The sequence below is a fragment of the Thunnus albacares genome, chromosome 5 (genome assembly GCF_914725855.1).
Source record: "Thunnus albacares chromosome 5, fThuAlb1.1, whole genome shotgun sequence".
Classification (NCBI taxonomy): Eukaryota; Metazoa; Chordata; class Actinopteri; order Scombriformes; family Scombridae; genus Thunnus; species Thunnus albacares.
The window spans coordinates 6,035,376-6,059,670 of NC_058110.1; the positions used below are offsets into that span (position 1 = coordinate 6,035,376).

The following is a 24,295-nucleotide window of genomic DNA, read 5'->3' on the forward strand; positions in this document are numbered from 1 at the left end:
ATGACCGTACCCTTTCTCAGAACACTAATAAGTCCATATAATCAAATATTCTGCTCATTTCCTTTTAAACCAACACTACAATTCTGCCACATCACTGCCTGCTTTCATCTCTCCAGTCTTCTTGTGCAGTACAGTATGTGAATTTCATGTGGTTTCATGTTCATTCAGATGTCACAGACTCTGGTGGTTGGTTCGTAAGCTCAAGGACAATCTGTGTCAATGAGTTTGACCTAAATATCCTGACTCAACTGTCTCTTCCCTGTCTTTTTGACTGCTGAATCCCTTTCTGAAGCCTCTTAATTTTGTTTGTATGAAATCCATCCACAAAGATTTTTTGCTTTAGCATTATTTATCACATTGTCTTTCTCTCACATTGTGTTTCTCTCTTGCTGATGAGGCCTGTTATTCAGACTCAGCAATGCAGAGAGAGTGTTTACATGGGTGAGGGTGAAAGTGGGGGAACAAGAGTGTGCTTCCTCTTGGACACTGTTGTCCATTAAAGTAATTACTTTATGGGATGTCAGGCAATGTCTAAAAGTTATACCACAACAATGAGCAGCAGAAGAAGACCAAGACCAAGGGAACTGATAAAAATGCCATGGTTCAAATACTTTTGGATATGCTGTGTAAAACCCACAGTTCACCACAAAGTGCATAAATTTATTATTTTTGTTATTTTCTATCGTCTTTCCTAAATATTAATTGCTTGTAAGAAACATACAGTAGATTGTACAGTACACTGTGTATAAATCTCATATCGAGAAAAACATAGATTCATTTAAAGTAAATTTGGCATGTATGCATGTTGGATACACTAGCAGAACTCTGGATTAGAGCCCAGTTGATGCAGGATAATTTTAGGCAGATACCAATATTTTACCGATACTTAGTTACAAAAATCTGACAATGACATATCGGTCATATTGAATTTGTTTACATAAACACCTAACATGCACAACATTACATTTTTAAAGGTCCAGTGTGTAGTATTTAGTAACATCTAAAAGAACAGACTTGGTAAATTGAATAGATTATTTATAAGTATATCTTAATTAGTGTCTAATCAGCTGAAAATAATAATTGTTGTGTTTTCGTTACCTTAGAAATAAGTCCTTTATATCTACATGGGAGCGGGTCCCCCTCCACGGTGACTGCCATGTTGCATCGCCATATTTCTACAGTAGCATAGAGCAGACAAACACTGGCTCCAGTGAGGGCCTTACGCGTTTTAGATTCAGTGGGCGACTACCGGAAATGCACCGGTTTTAAAATGAAGAAGAACGGACCAAACATTTTGTATTGTGAGAAGTTTTTGAAACCAAAATCTGATAAATGGAGGATCATACTTATTTAGAAAATCACAGGAGCATGAAATGTCGTCGTCAAAGACACGAAAACACGAAGAAGCAAAATGAAATCGGGACAAGCAACGGCATAAAACGAGGATAAAGCCAGATGGAAATCCCTGATGAGAGAAATGTTTGCAGACTGACGCCGAAGTTTACTGCTGGACAGGTAAGAGTGTAATGTATATTTATTTTGCCCCACTGGTAATGGTTCAAAACCTAGATGATGTACAATGTTTATTAGCAGTGCATTAGTTTCCCTAAAAAAGAAACGCCGCCACGTAACGTTAAATATGAGCACACTTTAGCTTCAGTTTGTGCCTCTCACGGAGCTGGTGGTCTGACAAGAGACAACAGGGAGGCGACGTTGTGCTAATGACCCAACGATTTATTCATTTTCTGCGGCAGTAAGACAACACATAGTAGCATCGATGCATGATATTGCCTTTATCTTCATCCTAAAGTGACTGTGTTATAGGTCAGGGGTATTTCACCATGTGCCATTGATGGCTGGGAGTACGTTGGTTTTCGTTACAACCAAAGACAACAAAAGTTGATTTCACTGAATAGCTACTTGTCTCTGACTGAAAGTGTGTTAATCAATTAAATAATCTGATCTAGTCTGTTGTTGGGATGAAAATCTGCATGGAATAAGGTTGAACAGTTTCTGGTGAGCACATTAGAAAAATAGATAGATAGATGATTTATAATAGTAAGTTCATGAATTTGTGCTGTTTTATTTTTCTCAGGCACTATGGGTTGGCATTATTCACCATGTCTGTGACATTCACACCCGCCATATCAGAGGTATTGCAGACCAAGTCAGGAGAGGTCTAGGTAAGTGATACACATTTGTTTGCCTATGTAGCATATTAACTTACCCTGTAAGTCCTACTCTTGGTTAAATAGCACTATTTTCACATGTACAACTGTATAAAATGTATGAAATAGTAAATTAACTCTATGTGTAACGGTACTGTCTTCCACAGAAGCAGTTTTCCATGCAGCTGCTGCTCTACACACAGCTCCTGGAGCAGATGAGGAACAGCAGTGCCAGTGAATCATAGGTGTTGTTCCTGCCATGAGAGCATCTTCATCCAGAGCAGTAAATTGAATACCTTTGGTGTGGTATTGGTCTGACCCTTGTCACCTATTATATGTGCAGCAATTTGACTGCTGGAAGGTGATCAGATAAGTTTAATCACACTGCTTTTAGTGTTCAAACAGACTAATGATTTGATAGATTATTCTTTCTCTTCAGAATCAACTCTGAAGAACACAGAATAAGCTGTCAAAATGTTTGTTTGAACAGTAAAAGCTGCATGTTTATGTTATTCTTTTATTGTCCAGATTGAAAAGGATGTCCAAAAATGTTTCTGTTAAATAAAATATATTTTTATTACAAATGTCATTATTCTTAGTGTTGTTTTTTTATATTTTTATTTTGTGGTTCAAACTAGTGAATTACAGTTAACATAACCTGAAGTAGCAATGAAAATTAATCCATAACATGTACTACAGTGCCCTGTTCTGAGGATCAGTGGTATTCCAACTTCACTACTGTTTTATGTTGCTTTATAAATATAAATAATGACAATATAAATTAATGGTGGAAGTGGTAATGACAATATACTGACTGCAGGGAAATACTGTTATTGTATAAGTATATATTAATATGTTTATCATTGCAATTATCACAGCACATCTGATGAATACCCTTTATTTGGTAAACTTGCACAATTAAGTTGAACAAATGTGAATATATAAACAAAAAGTTTAATAATTATCCAGGAAATATATAAATATATAAAATGTATAGAACAAGTATAAAATAAATAAAATATCAGAAATGTAACAAATAAATATGAGATGATTTGATGCCTTGATGATGATCAGGCAGGTGTGTGAGTACCTGAGATACTGTGTGGACGTTCCAGAGGACCTGGAGGGAAACTCAGAGGCCAGGTGTGAAACCAGTGTGATGTCTTTGGAGGACCAGGGAACTTGTCCCTGATCCTCCAAACACAGCAACTGGGGATGACAAGTCGGTTTCCTTGGCCTAAAGAGCCATGTTGTCAATAGATGAAATGTCTATAGGCAGCATAACAGTACTCTCGGTTGTCATCCCCAGGCTTCCTGGTTTGGCCAAATACCATAATGTCCTCCCAGTACCGCCTTTGAATGCATAAAAAGCATTTTCAAGACAGTACTGGGAGAAGTGCGGTATTACACAATCTGCAGGGTACTGGCCAAGTACACCATGGTACCCCTGGCACTCCAGCAAACGGTGAGACACCATGCCTGCACTGATGCATCATCAAGGCATCAAAAATGAACCCTGGCTGCCTCTGAAGCAGTTCACTGGTAAGCTGCCTTAAAACTTTGTAGAGGTCTACATTAAACAACATGTAACTTAGAAATGGCAAAGGCAGGATAACCTGATTATGGGAGAATTTATGTCCACCCACCTTCAACCTGAGCAGAGGTGTCATATGCCAAAATAAGTATGCAGGTGTGGCCTTTAAAGTGTGTACTTGTTGGTTTTATAGTCTATGTGAAGTGCATATTTTACTGTGTGGGTACGATAGAGTGGAGAAGGAAAGAAGTCCTCTTATGAGTCCTGAAGTCCTTGAATCAAGTGAATTTCTTTTTTTTTCATTTGATAACAAGAAGTTGTCATGAGAGTAGGAAAAAAGTGTCACACACTGTAGATCTAGAGTGTGTGACACTTTTTTCCTCTCAGGTCTACTTCTAGTGATCAGCACCCAACTACAACCGTTGGTGTGCATTACTTTTCTATTATAACAAGAAGTTATTAACCAAAGTTTCACTTCTTGATTAAGGAAGAGATTTTGTCTTTGTGTGTTTTTCTACACTATTAAGAACTTGATAATTAGATGATAATTACAATAATTATTCTCTCCTTTGTTTCTTCCCTCCATCTTTCCATTTCCAGCTGTGAATGTGTTTGGCCAGGACCTTCCGTCAGGCCCTCATGGCTGCACAGAGGGGAGCTGTTACCCAGCAACAGGAAACCTTCTGATTGGACGAGCTATTAACCTAACCACCACCTCCACTTGCGGCCTGGACGGTCCAGAGCACTACTGCATTGTCAGCCATCTGCAGGTCAGGATACACTCATGTGAACATAAAACCAGATTGAACTATGCAAAGTAACATTTTCAGGTTCAGGTTCAGATTCAGCATTTGGTAGTGATTATGATTTCCCATTCATACCATCCAACTACTAATCATGCACATTATTTTTTCCTTCATGTGCAACCTTTGTGTCATATTATGTACAGTAATTCACATAGATTCACACATTCACACAGGTCCTTACGGCATTCTCAATCCCTACTTTAATAATTCTGACAATTTTTACTGCTTCTCAAAGTTTCCCATGCACACTCGACCTGACTCTCCCACCTGCCTGTTACATCTCTCAACACCCTGCCACACCCTCCACCACCAGAATATGTGATGGTTTGTTTGTTCTCTCCTTCATGCATTCATCCATCTTCATTTGTTCATCCATCTGTTTGATTGTTGCCTGGTTGGTTTCCATGACCATGACACATGCCCAGTCTTTCAATATCAGGCCCCAGGTGTGGACACACAAGTCAGCCACACCTCCATCACACACAAACACACTCTCCCCCTCTGTCTCTCTTTCAGTGCCTCTCTTTCACTCTCACTGTCTTGAACTTACTGTTTTTACCTTCTGCTCCATTGTTTTCTTTGTGACACACATCTTTCTGTCCCCATTTGTGTCATTTCCATCTCCCTCAGAGCATCCTTCTCAGGCCGGTGACGCACCATAACACTTTTCAAGAGCTGAGCCCATGAATGTGAGACAGTTGCAATGGACATTGATGATGGTTTCCTGTGTGCGTTGAGGACTTCTCTCTCTTGACTTCTGATGCAGTCGAGATGTTTGTGAAGGTCTTTGTTTGTTTTTTGAAGGGCAGTCTTTCAGTGTAGAGTGAATCAGTGAGTCAAGAGGAGGAGAATAAAGGAAGGAAAGTACATTCAGAATCATACTGTATGTATGATGTATGTTTCAGTAAATTAGACCCCAGTGATGAAAGTTTGAGGACTTGGCCAATGTGATATTGGATTCATCATTATGTTTGTTATTCCTAAATCCAGCTAACACCAGGGATGTAAACAAATACATTATGAACAGATAACTAGTCTGAACAGAAACGAAGAGCATCCATGTTATTGCAGGAGCACAGACATCATCCATACCTTGCTTCAATGAGGGGGCTCACAATTTACAGTGGTGGAGTCTCCAGTGATAAATGTCGATATAAATGTTGATAGATCCTTTTAGAAATCACATAAAAAAGGTGCTCCTTTTTTAATCCAAGTGATTGTTGTCTACAGTACAAAGAGAAAATGTTGGTCACCAAAGCACCATGATACCACCAAAATGTAAAACTTTCAACAGGTACATCCCCTGACTGATGTTGTACAGGTATTATTTGCATGACTTTACAGTAAACAGGAAAATGACATCTGAAGTTAGGGGCCATCTTAAAAGTGCTTGCAAAACGGCCAAGAAAGTTTTTCAGATTGTTTCAACATTTTTGATACCGTAGACACCAACTTTACATTCATCTATTATTATATACACAACCTCCAGTTTTTAAAGCATGCAATATGGCCCGATGCAATCTCTGTTAGAACCTCTTCCACTATTAATTCTCCCCGTACCATTAACAGTTACACAGCTTTAGACTCAGTTAAGACTTACTTTTTTTTTCTTTTCTTTTTTTTTTTTTTTTAACTTTTTTTGAAGGTGGTCTTCAAATGCAAATGTATAATGGTCATAAAACTGTGTTGCATATTTTGTCAGCAACTTATATCTTAAGATATACATAGAGGGTATGAGTATAAATGTCAGGAGAAAACAATTTAACATTCAAGAGCAGTCTAGACCATTTCTAAATACTTCTGGTGCAGGTCTTTTCCACTGCCAGCATACATCCTAGTACACATATTTTGTGAAATATACAGCTATTGACACAGAGAGTAGCTTTGTATTGCATCTCCAATGCAAGACAAAATGTTGTTGGTTCCTTGTTTTTCCATCCACTCCTACATGACTCCTGACAGGTTCACCATTATGTTGTCATTCAATTGTCTTGCATCCATACGCTACATGCATGCATTTCCACACGTCTACATGTATGTGCCTGCACTTCCACACCCCAGGGCAGGGATATCCAACTTCCAGGTGAACATGATTGGCATCCTCTGATTGGTGAGAGGCCCTCTTTTACAGTAAGGTGCAGGACAGGGTGACAACTTGTCACGCCATAAATCCAGCTGCAGACCATTGCTGGTCTGTCAGAAGCTACTTTAGATTCCCACACCTAACATCACACTCTTGGTCTTTAAACGTCCAGGAGTTCATCAATCATTTGTGTTTGGCATAGGATCTCCTGGGTTGTTTTTTTGTTCCTTGTGAGATCGGATTGCATAGCTTTTATGCACAGTTGTATGCCAGGAGAAGCAGTGTGTTTAGGTCAAGCTAATTGTGTAAAAGGCCTTTAAAGGGGCCCAGGTTTGGCCCTTTAGACCCACATGGTTGAGTGGAACTGAAGCTGTAACTCTAGACAGGCTTACTAAGGCAAAGAGAAGGGACAAGAAAAGTAGAAGGAGATGGGAAATGGAATGGAGAATGTAGAAAAAGAGGAAAAAGAAGAAAAGGAGAAGTGAGATACTGTATTAATAGCGGGGAAATATCAGTTTCAGAGTGGAGGAACTGAGGTGGAAAGGAAACTGAATGAGGGAGCTGGGCTATACTTTTTTTTTTGTAAAGCCACCATTGTAGTGTGACAAAGAAGTGTTTTCAAATCAACATTAGACTTACATCAGTGTATTGTTGGAGCAGAAAGCCTTGTAGTCGAGCTGACCAGGCTTGACTAATGGGATATAAATAAGAGCTCAGAGGAGGCAGGGGGTGGAGGGGGGTCTAAGATGCACACAAGTTCAGCACCTAATGAAGCTTTACAGTGTCCTTGAAAAAAAAAAAGAATCCAGTTGAAATCTGACTTTTATTTTACTTCTATGCACAAGGACCTAAACTTTCTCACCATCATCTCAAGTTTTTTTTCATAACTTTTTAAAATTCCATTCCTTTACAAATACCTGAAATCCTGCTTAAGGACTTCCTATAAACACCATAAAGCTGTGGAGAATACTCAGTGCTTGCTAATGATGGCACAGGCCGTTAGGATGGATGGGCTACTGTGCAGGAAGGGGTCTGAGCTGAGAGTGAGGGCAGATTTATACTGGGATTAGGAAGGGTGGGTGAAGAAGGCAAGCTTGCATGTAAGAAACACACACTCAATTACACAGACATACAAGTGGGCGTGGGTGCACATGTGGTCACGCACATCCACATGCATCCACCCAACCACACGCGCGCACACACACACACACACACAAATACACAGACACCACTTCCAGCACACTTTAGGCATTTCTTTTCAGTTCTCAGCCGAGTCTCTTTAACAGCCATGCTGTTGTTAGCAGCTTAATCACCCCTGACAACAACCTAATTAGGAAACGCTGCCCTGGAATCCACTGTTTCTCTGTGCCAGCCTACCCTCATCCGCTTGTTTAGCCCTCTTTTCCCTCCCTGCTCCCCTCTTCATGGCCCCATCTCACTCACCCTCTCTCAGCATCTCCCTCACCCTCTACCGACCCCTTCTTTGTCCCCCACCCCTGCTGTGCTGTTTGAGACCTCTCTCCACTGCGTACCCACTTCTCTCACCTGCACCTCTCCTCTCTTTAACCCCCTTTTCTAACTTTTCAAGCACACCCCTTCATTCAAGCCCTTGCTCTTGGCCTCGGTCACCACATTTTAGTCTCTTTCCCATGCCCTTTTTTCCTCTCCTTCTGCCTTCTACCTCATCAATGTCCACTCTTCAGCAGCTAACTGCATTTTCCTACTCCCGCACCTCACCCTTTTTGCATCTCTCATAATCATTATCTAAACTATTGATGCTGAAGATGCAACCACTCTTATTAAGAATTTAATGAGAACAGTTGGTGATATTGTTGCTAAATTCTTAGCAACAGTAGTCTAAAGTCCCTGGGCACCCACTGGCATCCACAGAGATTTTAATATTTTGTGTTCATCATGTGTTGACTATCTTAATTATAAAATGTTTACATATTTATAAATTAGTGGACAGAGATCCTGTTGAAGATTATAGATTCTTAGTCATGCTAGCAGCGTGGTTTTTGGGATAGCAATGTGGGTGTGTAGGTCCACTGCTTTGGTTCAGACTGAAAAACTAAATATTGGATGGATTTCCATTCAATTTTGTACAGCCATTCATAGGCCCCAGAGAAAGAATCCTACTGAATTTCGTGATTCCCTGATTTTTTCTCTAGCTCCACCATGAGGTTGACATTTTTAGAATATCTTATATAAGATGTATTCAACTGTCAAAGGGATTGCCTTAAAATTTGGTACAGATATTCAAGGTCCCCAAAGTAATATCTGCTGACATCTAACGCCATCATCAGGTCAAAGTTTCCACATGTCCAGTGAAATATCTCAACATCTACTAGATGGATTGAATGATGAATCCTAATGATTTTCCCAATATGGCTGACGTATCTCAACAAATATTGGATGGATTGCCATTATATTTGGTACACACATTTTTGGCCCCCTCAGAACGATTTGTAAGAACTTTGGTGACCCCCTTACTTTTCACTAATTTTGATTTGTCTGATACTTTGGTTTCTGACTAAATACCTGTAAAACAAATGACATTCCCATCAGCTTCACTTGTACCTGTACCTGTTAAATATCATAATGTTGTCATTGTTAGCATGCTGACAGTAGTATATTGTCCCAACCACTACCACTACTGCCTAATTACAGCCTCAGAGAGCTGCTAGCATGACTGTGACTGTTATTCTTGTTTTTTGCCCTTTATCCCAATCCTCACATCTGGCTCTCTCTCTCAAACTGTCTTTCTCTCTCTCTTCCTCCTATTCTTTAACTCCTTGCTTTCTTTTCTATCTCTCTGACCGTTTTTCCCTTTTAATCTTTTCACCCAGTGGAGACACAGTCAAGTCCCCTCTGGCCGTAGTCCAATTTACACTGGTATTGGCACACAGGGGAACATTATCCACGTTATTTCTGCTTGACAGATGAAAGCCCTGTAACAGTTCTATCATGAGTTTGACTGACACTACAAAACCGTAGAAACAGAAAGTGAAATGAACTAATATTTTATTTTTCCCCATGTAGTGCAACATCCAGAGGTGGTTTATCATGCAGCTGGTTCAGTCTCTTGTGATCTTGTTGGTACAAATCTGAAAGAGCTTGAATAAAAAAAACAAATGCAAATGATATTTATATTCAAACTCTACTTTTATTATACATCAGTCTCTATTTGTTTTTCACCTCGACAGGAGTCAGACAAGTGTTTCGAGTGTAACTCTCGGCACCGCTACGACCCGTACCACCACAAAAACAGCCACCGCATCGAAAACGTGATCTACCTCATGGACAGCAATGACAGGGACCAAACCTGGTGGCAGTCTGTCAACGGTTTGTGCCTTGTATATCCTTAAATATTTACTGAATGTAAAAACAGCACACAAGAACATAATCAGAATGTTCATTGTGCTGATTGACTCCGTCGTCATACACACAGGGAGAAATTTCCTCTTCTTCTTGTCTTTTTACATCCTGATTGGAAATAATTTATATATTTTAGAGGGATTTTACAAGATGTTGAGATGCAGTGATGTAATAAAAAGAGAAAAAGTACCTTCACACTATAGTATAAATCTATGTCCCCATATGGGTAATATTAGAAGACTTTGATATTTCTTCAGTGAGAGACAAAGAGAAGAAAAAAAAATACAAAGAAGGATGGAAAAGTTCTCCCACAGTCACTCAGTCAAGCAGACAGTGACTGTAGCAGTCAAGTCTAGTGCATCAATTGCGTTGTTATGATATTGATTGACAGTCATTTCCTCCACAGGAGAGGAGAATGTCAGTATCAGACTGAACCTGGAGGCTGAATTCCACTTCACACATCTCATCATGAAGTTCAAGGTACGCACACTTTTTCCACACATGTGGATGACAAGTGTGCAATTTGCATGTGTGTGTAAGTGGACCTCTGTTTGAAAAGGTGACTCATATATGTGCTTAAGCATGTCAAGGTGTATACATGTTTAGGTGTGTGTTTGTTATGTACACTCAAACATTCAGCAACTGCATTCCATCAGGCATGAATCTGTCATCCTACTGTTAGTGAAGCAAACATGAAATAAAAGGCCCAGATAAATCAGTCTGATCACCAATTTTTCTCAAATAGTCCATAACTTATTGATTGATGTGGCATGTATTATATTCATACATACAGCACAAGCCTCCCTGTGATCCTATATCCTGTTTCAAAAAGAAAAACCACTAAAATACTATCAGCATATGCAAATGAAGTTAAAAATTCTGAATTCTCTTTTTCTCAGACATTCCGACCTGCAGCTATGATCATCGAGCGTTCAGCTGATTTTGGACGCACATGGCGCCCCTACCGCTACTTTGCCTCAAACTGCACCAGGACCTTCCCCAGCATCCCTGCCAACAGCCTGCACCACATCAATGACATAATCTGCGAGGAACGCTACTCCGATATTGAACCCTCCACTAATGGAGAGGTAAGACAGGAGAGACATGTTGGACTGGGAGGATAGAGGTTATGGTTAAAAGATGTAGCAAGCAATATTCTTGTTTTTTTTGTTGTTGTTTTTTTTTTTACAAAAAAACCCCAAATCCAACAGTGTGGCAGTCTGTATCTCAATACTTTATGACTTCCCATCCTGTTTCTTGAGACATAAATCTTAAAGAACAACCCACCAATATACAGTATAGTTTCAATCTTAGAAAAGGCTACATAATCTCGTAAAACAGCTAGCCACTGTACTTTTTAGCAATGCTCAAATGGGAGGAAATAGTGCATTTGTTGGGGACTATTTTCAGCTGCCAATTTGGTGCATGACTTACGCTCATTGATATGTTTTTAATAGTTTTTAGACAGCACTGGAGCTCTATGGCAAGATAAATCAGGCTTTGAATACACACACAATACTTGTTAGTAGATCAATTCATTGTGGTATTGATCTTTTCATGGGATTTTTTGACAATAAGAAGAATATAAAATATATATAATATCGCAGTACTTGTCCTTTAATGTGTAGTTGAGGATTCTTAAAGAATAATTTGTGAGATAACTGTTGTTTGGAGGAATAGATGATCAATAGATGAGATGATCAATAGATGACCCAACACACAGGAGAATAAATACCAAAATAATCTTAAATTACTGGTTTGTTGAAGACAAAAGGTGGTTTGAGAATAAAACTAGAGTAAAGTTTAAAAGTTATAATCTTTTAACATTTTAGTCCCAGTAGATTTGGTGTTACACAAAGGACCAGCCACAGCTCACAGCTTGGTGCTCCTGTTCCACTACTCACAATATTTAAAGCTGATCTACTACATCTACAAAAAATACGAAAAATGTCTTGAATCACAACCTCAATGATGAAAACACTGTGTTTCCTATAACTCGTTCACAATTAAAGCCACCCTACGTTTCGCCAGCTGAATGCTTTTAATGTGAACTACAGTAGCAGCAGTAGCAAATGTTTCCTGTGAATCCCTCATGCACTTGAAGCCAATTTGAATCCACTAACAATGAAAACTACAATGTTTAACATAGACATCCAACATTATAACAGTACATAAATAAGAGAAAGTGCATTTGTAAATTTGTTCATTTCACTTGCATATCCCTGTTTTTGGTGAACATCTGTTGTTTTAAAATTGATATAATCTCCTCTAATCCCAAAATCTAATGGGACTTCTCCGAAAACCTCTCTTGCTAAAAAAAAATCTGTTTTAAATTCAAGGTCATTTATAAAGTTTTGGATCCTGCCATTCATGTGAAAGACCCCTACAGCTTGGACATTCAAGGTAAGTGAAGTGTTCCTCAGTGATCTATGATTGAGACTTTTAACTCTAAATATGGACCAATAACACATTCATTAGCAGCACAGCATAATTTGTCTCTTACAAATTTCACCTTCATGTTATCTCCAGATGAAAACTTGTCATATTCTTTTCATAAACAAAGACTGTGTGCATCAGCAGTTCAAACACTAGTCAGTTTGTATTCAGACAAACTTGTACTACAAACAAAATATAATGTAAAATATTGAACTGCTGCACACTACTTTGCTGTTATTACTTTTCTTCAGAATCAGATCTTTACATCCATAATTACATATTTTTTGAAGATAAGACAAAAAAGTAAATGCTAAAATTGAACATTTAAGTAATATTTAAGTTTAAACAAAATGCTTCTCCCTAGAGGTATCAACAACAATTATTATTTTAAAGTAAATAGGTTATATTATACTTTTGGAGTAGTGAGGCTAACATAAAATGGACACCTTAATACCAGTCATTTAGGAAAAAAATGTTTGCATACTAATACAATTTCAGCCACAAATCAAGCTTAATTAATGTTTTTTTTGTTTTGTTTTTTTATTATTTGTCCTTTACAGAACTTCTGCGCATCACCAACCTGCGTATCAACTTCACAAAGCTTAACACTCTGGGAGACGACCTGCTGGACCGACGCTCTGATGTCCTCCAGAAATATTACTATGCCATCTATGAACTGGTGGTAAGAGGGAGCTGCTTCTGTTATGGACACGCCTCAGAGTGCACCCCAGTGCCAGGGGTTGACACACGAGAAAACGGCATGGTGAGTTAGTCGACTAGATCACGAGAAAATCGTACCTGTTGTCATTACAACATGTTCTGTACAACAGAACAGAAACTTGTTACATAAAAGACAACAAGAGCAGAAATTGTTTGTGCTTGTTTAATTTGTTCAGTACAAATTATCATGCCAAGATAATTTCATATCTGACACTGCCTACAGTAACCTATTTACTGATCATTTTGCTACATTCTGGCCAGATCCATGGTCGATGTGTATGCAAACACAATACAGAGGGCCTGAACTGCGAGCGCTGCCAACATTTCCACAACGACCTGCCATGGAGACCAGCTGAGGTGGAGAACCCTCACACATGCAGAGGTGGGAACACACGGCACTGTCTCAAAAATTCTGATATGAGCATGAACTCAGAAATGCAGATTATATTTTATTGTCATTTATTGTTAAACTGATTGCTGCCTGTTATTAGATGCAAATATTTTTTAACCCCTTAACATCCACCCTTTTTATAGAATTTTCGCCTATTTTGGCATACCCAAATGGAAAAGCTCATAACACAAGAACTGTAAGGCCATGATGTATGTATTAGGCTTCATTTGACAAGTGACACCTTCTAGTTTCTGGAACTGTGCTTGTTTAGCATATGGCTATAACACAAAGAAAACTACATCAGTTCAAATAAGGCTCAAAAAAGTGTTTTTGGTCCTTGTCTATAATGAGTCATATTTGAATAACAATAATTAGGCTCTGCTTTGTGCCAGAACTGTGCAGAACTCCATATACCTTCTACATCTTGTCAACCTGTATAATATTCCAGACCCCTAGGCCTAACCTTATGGGAGCTAGGGAGTTTTTAGTTTGTGGTGTCACTGGTGTCCCCGAACCTCTCCAATCATCTCAAATTGGCCAAATTGTGTTATTTGCTTTTACTCATTACTGTGTGATGCTACCGCTTACCACTGGCTTAAGAGGGTTGCTGGCAACCCAGTGGATGTTAAAAGGTTAAGGCTAGAGAAAGACATTTGCTTAGCCTTTCTCTAGTTTTCTTGGATTTACACAAACACACACACATACAAACACATACAGAGAGCCGGTTGCTGGTATATTGTGAATTAGGTTATGTTTACTTTTGTTTCGGTCTCCTCAGAGCATCTAGCAAGCAGTTTTACTGACTTGTTGGCAGAAGTAGACTCACAATCAACAAAATATAATAATGTCACTTCACCTGTTGTAGGAATGTACAAAGTTCCTTTTATGTAGCCATCAGCAGCAGGAATAGGTGTATTGCATCTGCAATTTCCATTTTTTTATGCACAGTGTAAAATTTTAGGCATGGCTTACACAGCATGGGTAGCTTTATTCATTCTTTAAAAAATGATACTCAGCAGAGCTGAGTATGTGGCTTCCGCCGATGAAAAATTTGCCCAATCTTCTCTGCTAATGCCAAACAGCTTATTCTGCCATTGACATTGTTTGGTGTTTGGTGGATTGGATGATTGAAGTTTGAAGAAACAAGACATATTGGCAATTTAACAATTTATTCATTTAACAAACAGGAGCCTCAGTAGTGTGTGGAAGAACCATACACAGCCACAACAGCCTGGCATCTCCTCCTCATGCTGGTCACCAGCCTGATCACACACATACTCAGCTCTGCTGCTCATCCCACAAATGCATGTTCCTTACAAATGTGGCACCATTTAAAAGGGAAATAAACAGGCTTTCCAACGGTATAAGATTTATTGCCAAGAAGCATTGTTACAACAAAGAAATAATCTACCAAACACAAATTTCCTTACTTTTTGTGTTATGTTTAGTTAATAGATGTAGAATGTCTCCCGACAGCAACCACATACCAAAAAAAAGATATATATAACGTTAATGTCTACAGCAGGCAAGAAAAAATATTCAAGGTCTTGAATTGAGGGAACTGAATTCAAAACCATTTAAGAATTTGCGAGACCTGCAAATACCCTTGATGCTGTATATTAACATTTGAAGCTCAGTATAATCTCCCAAATATTCATATACTGCTTATATACATATTCACATTAATCTTGGCAAACTGTATATTTTAAATCATCCTGTAGATGAGCAGTTATTGTGCAAGACATAAAAACTGTCTTGCACCCTACTTTCCTGCTCATTAAGGTGTTTGCTGCTTTTAAAGGGCTCAAATAAATAAGAGATGATGTGATGTGATTAGTTATTAGAATATCATTGGAGGTCAACCCAACTCTCCTACTGCTAGCATGGAAGTTGTGGTTAACTTTTACAGTCAAGGTAACGTTCATGTGCGTCTAATGAGTCTTTACTTTTTTGAATGTCTTGCTTCTTTCTCTAGAGTGTAACTGTAATGGCCACTCAAACCAGTGCCACTTTGACATGGCGGTGTATTTGGCCACGGGAAACGTCAGCGGAGGAGTGTGTGATGAGTGTCAGCACAACACCATGGGACGCAACTGTGAAATGTGCAAACCTTTCTACTACAAAGAGCCCAACAGGGACATCAGGGACCCACGGGTTTGTGTTGGTGAGTCTTTTGTTCTTTTGTAAAAAAAAAAATGTTTTAGCCATGATGTTGGAGTGTCTACTTTTGTACTGCAAAATTAAATCCAGTATTTACACTGCCAGTGGGCTCAGATAATTCCTGAAATCCTTGAGATTGAATTCAGAACATTATAGTTATAGAAGGCTCCATTTAGTTTCAAGATCACAAGAGTTTAAAATGAATATGAGACTAAATGTGGAAAGCTGAACACTCTTCTCCACACAATAGCCTTATTTCATGGTATTACTCCGTGTATAATCTATGCAAATTCATGACAATAACGCTACTATACGTGAAAATCTCCTTACCGTTCGTTCTTTTGTTTAGATGCAACAAAACAATGAAAGTACAAATATTACATGTCTGCATGTACACGACAGCCATTTTTAAGTGTCAGTTTTCAGATCTTCATTGTGTCATGAAGCTAAAACCTTTTCAGTTAATTTTCTTCACTGCTCTTATCCTCTGTCTCTTCATGTCTCTATTATTGTCCTTTTGTTTTTGTCTCTCATTCTTTTCCCCTTTTACTTACGCTCTTCATCTGACCTCTGACACCCAGCCTGCGACTGTGACCCGGTGGGATCGTTGGAGGGAGGAGTGTGTGACAGCCACACTGACGTAGACATAGGGATGATAGCTGGACAGTGTCGCTGCAAAGCCCACGTCAAGGGCATGCGCTGCGACGACTGCAAGGAGGGTTACTATGGACTCAGCCAGAATGACCCGCTTGGTTGTCAGCGTACGTATGTGTGTTTGTCATACAAGTGAAAAGATTTGTGTTTGGCCAGGGATGAAAATTAATTTGTTTTTCTGAAAATAATATATTCTGCATATAAGATCTTTAAAGCACATATGCCATCTTATTCTGTGTGTGTGTCTCCATCAGCCTGCAACTGCGACCCTCGTGGCATTATTATGATGGGAGCCCCATGTGACCAGATCAGTGGGGACTGCTCCTGCAAAAGATATGTCACCGGTCGCTACTGCAACCAGTGTCTGGTTAGCAACAACTGTTCTGCTCTTAAAATCTGTTGATAATTGTGTTTGTCTTTCATGTGGCTGTTAATTAGTATTCATGTTTTTCCATGTCACAGTAAGGCATATTTAAAGAGGAAAACTAGAGAACAGACAAAGTTTGGCTGTTTGGCTATATAGCTGTATAGCAAATGTTGCACTGGTTTTTCATTTTTATGACTTGTTGCAACAAGTTTGAAAGCAATTGTGTCACCAGACAACAGACTTGAACTTTTTTACCTTTTCACACTGTCAAAGTAGTGACATTTTCAAGTGGAGGTTTTCTTTTCACCAGTCAAGGATAGCAAATAAATGTTTTGTTTGCATTGATAAAGAAACATATTACACAGTAACAAATGCGCAAGCTGACATGGTACGAGGACAACAAAGCATCAGACACAGAGTCAGAGTGTAAAAACTGCATACTGTATGTGTCACTGTGCATCCTGGTTTTTAAATTTATTTCCATCCCTTTAGCCTGAATACTGGGGACTCAGTAACGACCTGGCTGGCTGCAGACCATGTGACTGTGACTTTGGCGGAGCCGTCAACAATAGGTATAGATTTTCAAAATTTGATGTATCTTTACCATATCCTTTTTTATAAAGAGAGGTCACTTCTAAGAATGGTCTGAAGAGCATATAACCATGAAGTGAGGCTGTTTATCATTCAGTCCATTCCTGAATGCAGACCACAGAGAGGTCACAATCACTTATAAATAAACATTTAAAGTTTCCTCTGTCTGTTTTTTAAGGTGCATGATGGAGAATGGACAATGTGACTGCAGGAGACATCTGATTGGTCGACAGTGTTCGGAGGTGCAGCCTGGGTATTTTTGTGCTCCACTTGACTACTACAAATATGAAGCAGAAGATGCCGCTGGACAGTCCCCTGGTGACTCTGCACTGCCGGTGAGCACACTGCTATGTGTCAGTTGAGCTCACTAATTTACATTTTAGCTCACTGTAACTGCTGGATTAAGACTGATAATAGACCTTCAGTAAAAGAATGTGAGCAGCTGCGTTGGTGTAGGGCTGTTGCCTGTTGCTTTTCCCAAGGAAGTTGGGAAATTCAGTTTGAAGGTTTATCAGAATCAGACATCCAAAAAAATACACACGTTCATACACACAGTTATACTGTGGAACAGTCATGTTTGTCTTTTATTTAAAGAAATTGGTTGTTTTTTCTCGAGAATTTGACAAAAAGATCAGTACCACTCATGTCTTCCTGTTAAGTTGTGGTTTTACGGGGGACCTCAGGGAGTTACTGCTGGTTGACTAACAACCTCACAGTGACAACAAGACTCCACAAAGTTGAGCTTAATTTATAGTTAGTCGGCATGATGTAAAATTTGCGGTAACACTTTACTTTAAGTCCCCCTGTTTAGAATTTATAAACACTAAATAAACATTTAATAAAAGATATTACACTATAATGTAGTGTGTCTTATCTGCTTGCAACTACATTATAGTGTGTTATAAACACTATTAACTGTTTATATTCTTTTTGTGAATGCCAAATTCACCATCTGCACCTGTCCACGAGGATCCACGTGGACTGTCTGTGTACAGATCGAAATTTTTGACCAATGTAGGGAACCACATATGCATCTGCAGTCTGTGTCCGATTCTGAACTAAACATAGCACAAAAAGTGAGGAAATTTGTGTTTGGTAGATTATTTCTTTGTTGTAACAATGCTTCTTGGCAATTAATCTTATACCATTGGAAAGCCTGTTTATTTCCCTTTTAAATGGTGCCACATTTGTAAGGAACATGCATTTGTGGGATGAACAGCAGAGCTGAGTATGTGGCTTGCGCCGATGAAAAATTTGTCCAATCTTTTCTGCCAATGCCAAACAGCTTATTCTGCCATTGACATTGTTTGGTGTTTGGTGGATTGGATGATTGAAGAAACAAGACATATTGGCAATTTAACAATTTATTCATTTAACAAACAGGAGCCTCAGTAGTGTGTGGAAGAACCATACACAGCCACGACAGCCTGGCACCTCCTCCTCATTCTGGTCACCAGCCTGGTCACACTGGACTTATCGCTGAACATAACGTTGTTACACATGTTCAGGTTCCAGTGCACATGTTGCTGATGTGGTGTATTTTCATTAAGTGTCATTGGTGTGCTTAAAGACAATATTAAGCTATGCAGATTGATTTTATAAGTTTTATAAGCAATAAGTGCTAGTGTGTTAGAATCTTATTGATGATGTATATGTAATCTCATGAATCACATTTAATCACGATATACGTATAGAATCACGGTAAAAGAATCATAATCATACACTGGAGAAATTTGAGTGTGCTTGTATTACATGTCACTTTGCTTGGGTCTGCATTAAAGTCTTCACCTTTTTTAAAAATACACTCTGGAGAAAATCAAGAAATAAGGGTGAAAGTGACTAGAATGACTTATAAAAAAATAAAGGCCAGAAGACAACTTGGCAATAATGGTGTAAAATGATCCCCAATACTTGGACATAACCAGATAGAAATGAATATGCCAGTACATATCCACAACAGCTCAAAACCTGTCTTGAAGAGTTTTGACCAACAACAAGTGACGGAGATAAAAATAATGGTGTAATTGGCCAAAAATAAGGAGGATGGACGATAGGTGTGACCTATGCCGACCCAAGGGTATAAAAACTATGCCCTGAAGGAAAAAACCTTCAGAGCAACCTGGTTCATCTTGTATGCGCTAATTTACTCTCCTTTATTGCCGGCATTAAAGAACACTTTGCTGCTCGGACCTCTGACTCCTGATTTTTATCATCAAAAAGCAGTTTTTGATCTGGTGTTTTCTTCAACTGTCATCCATCGATTTGACACGACACTGACACCAGCGCAAACAGGCCTGACGGTGAAGGGCAGTCATGGCAGGCCTCTTGGCAGCCCTATGCTGCCAATCAGGCGCCTGATTGGCAGCACCTGGGGGTACCAGAAGTTCAAAACAAGAGTCAATAGCAACAGCAAAATAAGCTGTTTGGCATTGGCAGAGAAGATTTGGCAAATTTTTCATCGGCAGAAGCCACATACTCAGCTCTGCTGCTCATCCCACAAATGCATGTTCCTTACAAATGTGGCACCATTTAAAAGGGAAATAAACAGGCTTTCCAACGGTATAAGATTTATTGTCAAGAAGCATTGTTACAACAAAGAAATAATCTACCAAACACAAATTTCCTTACTTTTTGTGCTATGTTTATATCCGCCCTTTTACTGTACTTAGCCAAGAAATTGTTCCAGCATACAACTCTCTGTAAAACCGCAAAACAGATTTAGGTGCTGGTAGGTGAGTTTTTTAGCTTTGGATGGCTAGCGTGTCCTTCTGCTTTCAGTCTTTATGCTAAGCTAAGCTAATCACCTGCTGGCACTTACTTCATAGTTAGACCTTAGAGTGGCATCAATATTCTCATCTAACTCTCTGCAAAAAAACAAATAACCCAATTATTCCTTTAAAGTCATCTACAGTATGAGATGGGCTACAAACGTCCTTGATAAAAATATTATGATACTGTTTAAAACCTTTTTTTCTTCTTGCTGCGTCTCAGCGCCATCAACAGAAGGTTTAACCTTGTGATAGCTTCTGTATATTGTACACACAGTACATCAAGTTGTGGATAATGTTATGACTATAACAGATGGATATTTCATGTTGCTCTGACTCCACCAAGGTTGTCTTCCTGATGGGATTTGGAAGGGTGTGTTTGTTTGGGTGCCAAATTTAGGCCCTGGTTACACCTGGGATTAACATGCGTCTCGGGTGATCCGATCACAAGTGGACAGCTCTAAGTACATCTGTTCACACCTGGCATTAACATGCGTCTCCACATGCATCTTGAGTGACCACTTGTAATCGGATCTCACTTCCCTGCTCTATATGCAAATAAACACGTACATCATTTCTGTTTGCAAAGACCAAATTCGTTGTTTTTAAGCGGTGGGAGGACTAGCGGTCCATGTACCCTCCGCCCAAAGCTGTGTTCAACTTGTTTGATAACAGGATAAACAAATATACAATGCATTGTGTGCCCCCTCATGAAAATCAAATGCCCATCCTATTGATTTGCTCTAGTGTGGCATTGGAACACACACACACACACACACACACACACACACACACACACATATACATATACATATATATGTATATATACATACATATATATATAGATATATATATAGATATATATAGATATATATAGAGAGAGAGAGAAACTATTCAGCAACATTTAGCTTCTGAAATATTTTTTTAGACAGACAAGTGAAAAATAAGTTATTTTCTGGTTTTGGTTTAATTTCTATTCCAGTTGTTGATTTGAAGAGGAAAATGGGTTAGGGGAACGGGGAAAACAGGAAAAAAAGGGAGGTGGATTACATTTTTTTTTAATTCACATGAAAAACAAAATAATGCATTTCTTTATCCTGTTATCAAACAAGTTTGACACAGTGGAGGGTTTGTTTGAACGGAGGGTTCACGGACCAGGAGGCAGCAATGCAATTCCAGTGCCTAGTCTGCAGGAAATTAGAGGATGTCAGTTGAATGGGCGGTCCTTCAGTGTGGCCCAGGACACATTGCATTTACACTGCTAAATGAATGTGGCCACATGCAGCCCAGACCACCTCTGAATGTGGTCTGAGTGATCAGATCTCAATGTGTCCTCAATGCGTCTTGGGTGCATTCACACCTGTACTTAGAGCTGTCTACTTGTGATCGGATAACCCTAGACACATGTTAATGCCAGGTCTAAACAGGGCCTTAGATGCACTGCTGATGAAGTGCTTTTCAGACATGGAATACACAACATTTCAGGCTCCATCTATCCGTTAAAATTATGTCATTTTGTCATTCAGACATAGGTGTCATTTACATGAATGTTTCGTACAGCTTTATTCAGACATGACTGGATATTTATGGAAATGGATTCATAAATATCCAGAGGGATCAGAGAGAGCAGTGAGTTAAAAGTGGTAGTAGGAGGAAGAAGACCATTTTCTGTTCTCTCACAGGCTGAACTACTGAAACTTAAGTTAATGACCATCATCATTAATTAGTGTGAGGGACACTCTTGACCACTCCTCACAGCTGATACATTTTCGCATTATTTTCGTTATTAGAGAGTAAATTCTGTTGCCTGTTTTTATAAAGTCTGACATGCATGTAAAGCATTTTGCTGGAAATCAATTTTTTTCATTCATGCTGCTGACATGAATGAAAACTGAAAATGCAGTGAATGCTGTTAGATTATTATTATATTATTGTGGTTGTATGAGGTGTTTTTTAAAATCTCTTATGGTCTGGTGGCACCATGAGGGAGAAAATAGTTTTATACACTGATCTGATATGAGAAGAATCCCCTCAACAACTTAAAATTGTCTCTTTCACCGTGTTTCCTATATTGTTAAACTGATTTTGTGCATAAGAGATGATGATTGAGATACTGAATTTATCACAGTAATGTTAGAAGGTGACACAAGACCTGTATTTCTCTCTCTGCATGTTTAACCTTGTGCTGCTCTGGTCTTTAGGTTAATCTGATGGCATTCAGTTCAGACTTGTGCTGTGTTTAACGTGATACAGACATACAGGCCCAGCCTGGTAAGATTTCTCTTGTGACTTGCACATAAAAGTGATTCAGGCGCTTATTCAGCATGTTAAATTCCTATCAGATTGACATAAAGGTGTGCATGTCTGAAAGGAGCTTTAGAGAAGTTTCATTACCATTCCTCATCCCTATACCAACAACTAATGTTACAGCTATTGCTGTTCAAATCTGTTGAAGCAAATGGTTGGGCAACTTAAACACAGATTTCTATTAATATTGCCCTTAAGCTCCCCCCAACCAACATGTCACAGCCACTGTGACAAGCCCGTTCCTGCTGTCAGTGACTAATCTTACCTGCTATCACTCTTACAGACTCCTCTCTACCCTACAACAGTGTCTCTATCCTCTACCATCTCTATCTACCCTCTTTCTCACATTCTTTCCTCTGCCTGTCTGTCTCCTCCACCTCCTCTGCCTCTGATAGAAAAATCTGAAGGGACCTTGTGCCCCCTCCACTTCCCCATTCAGCCCTCTGGGCAAGCTCAGGCAGACCACACTTACAACATCACTGCTACAGGAATGTGAGGGAAAAGGCAAGTATTGACTTCAGTATGTTATGACGAGGAAGGCAACAGTGCAAGACACTAAACATGAGGAGATGTGTCGTTGACTTATGAGGCTGTTGTCTTCAGGGGTGAAGCCTCTGACTGAACATGATTTGTTTAAGTGATGGCGGATGTAGATGGAGAAGGACAGAGAAGAGGTACATAATATGGAGGATACAGTCAAAGTCCTGCATTCCTGTGCAGAATTAAAACTCCGTAGCTGAAGTGACCCATAAAAACACCAGACAGTAGCGCAGATACCAACCTGTCACAACCAATTATTGCTGCGTGGCACACACATACACACATACAACACAGGCAGAGAAAAACACTCTCAGCCTCATAGTCTTTGTTTCTCTCTGTCACACTCTGGCAACTACAGCACAGCATGGGTCTCTGTGCTTTGTGCTGTCATTTTTAGGAATGGCGAAGCTGTGCAGGATGAACCCCTGTAGGTTGTAAGAAGTGTTTCTGTAATAAGTATTTCTGTAAAAAGTGCAACGTATGATTGACACAAACGTCAACCATCTCCTCTCTTCTCTTCTCCTCTCCTCTCCTCTCCTCTTCTCTCTCAGGGTAAAGTTCGGCCTCAGGCAGAGACTGACTGTGTTCAGCACCTTAGCAACCAGCTGAGGAGGCACCGACGTCACCGTCGCATCACCAACTCACAGCAACATCGGGCAGCACTGAGACGTATCCGCCAGCTTCAACAAACAGTAGGTTGAGAGTCGCAGGTACCAGGTGGACAAAAATGAATGTAGTTAAGTTGTTCCCAACCCTTTTGACCTGTGACCCCTAAAATAATGCAGTGTCTACTTGTTGACCTGAGTGTGGTTATGGGTTGTGAGCAGAGATTTTTCCTCTTCAGATTTGTTCCTTTTTATGCACATTTAGAGGCCTTATGAGGTGTATTTTAGTGGCCTGAGCAAAAAGAAACACTTCCATAAGCATTTTTTCTTTATCCCTTAAAGGGGACATATGCTCTTTGTGATTTTCTGTTATTTTTATATTGCTATGATGTTGGATGTATATGGTTCACATGGTCAAAGGTCCAAAACTTCAGGTGAACATACGTAGAAATGCGTCTTTAAAGTCAAAGTTACCTCTGCTTCTTCCTTTTTCCTTTGTTGCTGAGGTAGGTGCGAAGTTTCAATTTCAAGTAAAGAACGAGGAAAAGAAGTGAAATCCTGTTTCTTTTGTTTGTTTACATAGTCTCCCAATACGCTGAAAGTCTGAGAGCTGGTCAATCAGAGTGGGCTCATCGGGAAGCTCTGTTTCAGACAGAGGCTGAACAGAGGGGCTGCATGAAGGGCCAGTATAGGATTTTTAAATTTAAAGTTAAAGTTAAAGTTTTGGTCATGTGCTGTGTGCACCACCTGGCATTTTGAGGATACTTAGACGAATTAAATACTTGGC

The 24,295-nt window shown here is 39.4% G+C and overlaps 1 protein-coding gene across 5 annotated transcripts in view; it reads left to right on the forward strand.

Moving 5' to 3' along the window:
• lamb2l (laminin, beta 2-like) overlaps positions 1 to 24,295 on the forward strand; it is a 91,918-nt gene that overhangs the window by 40,221 nt on the left and 27,402 nt on the right. For all 5 annotated transcript variants that reach the window (XM_044351002.1, XM_044351005.1, XM_044351001.1 and 2 more), the window contains 13 exons: positions 4,303 to 4,472; positions 9,798 to 9,936; positions 10,376 to 10,449; positions 10,869 to 11,057; positions 12,309 to 12,372; positions 12,966 to 13,168; positions 13,387 to 13,507; positions 15,492 to 15,680; positions 16,258 to 16,437; positions 16,585 to 16,697; positions 17,190 to 17,269; positions 17,467 to 17,623; positions 23,455 to 23,595. In XM_044351002.1, coding sequence (XP_044206937.1) covers positions 4,303 to 4,472; positions 9,798 to 9,936; positions 10,376 to 10,449; positions 10,869 to 11,057; positions 12,309 to 12,372; positions 12,966 to 13,168; positions 13,387 to 13,507; positions 15,492 to 15,680; positions 16,258 to 16,437; positions 16,585 to 16,697; positions 17,190 to 17,269; positions 17,467 to 17,623; positions 23,455 to 23,595 — 1,820 coding nt within the window. The remainder of the gene's footprint in view (positions 1 to 4,302; positions 4,473 to 9,797; positions 9,937 to 10,375; positions 10,450 to 10,868; positions 11,058 to 12,308; positions 12,373 to 12,965; positions 13,169 to 13,386; positions 13,508 to 15,491; positions 15,681 to 16,257; positions 16,438 to 16,584; positions 16,698 to 17,189; positions 17,270 to 17,466; positions 17,624 to 23,454; positions 23,596 to 24,295) is intronic.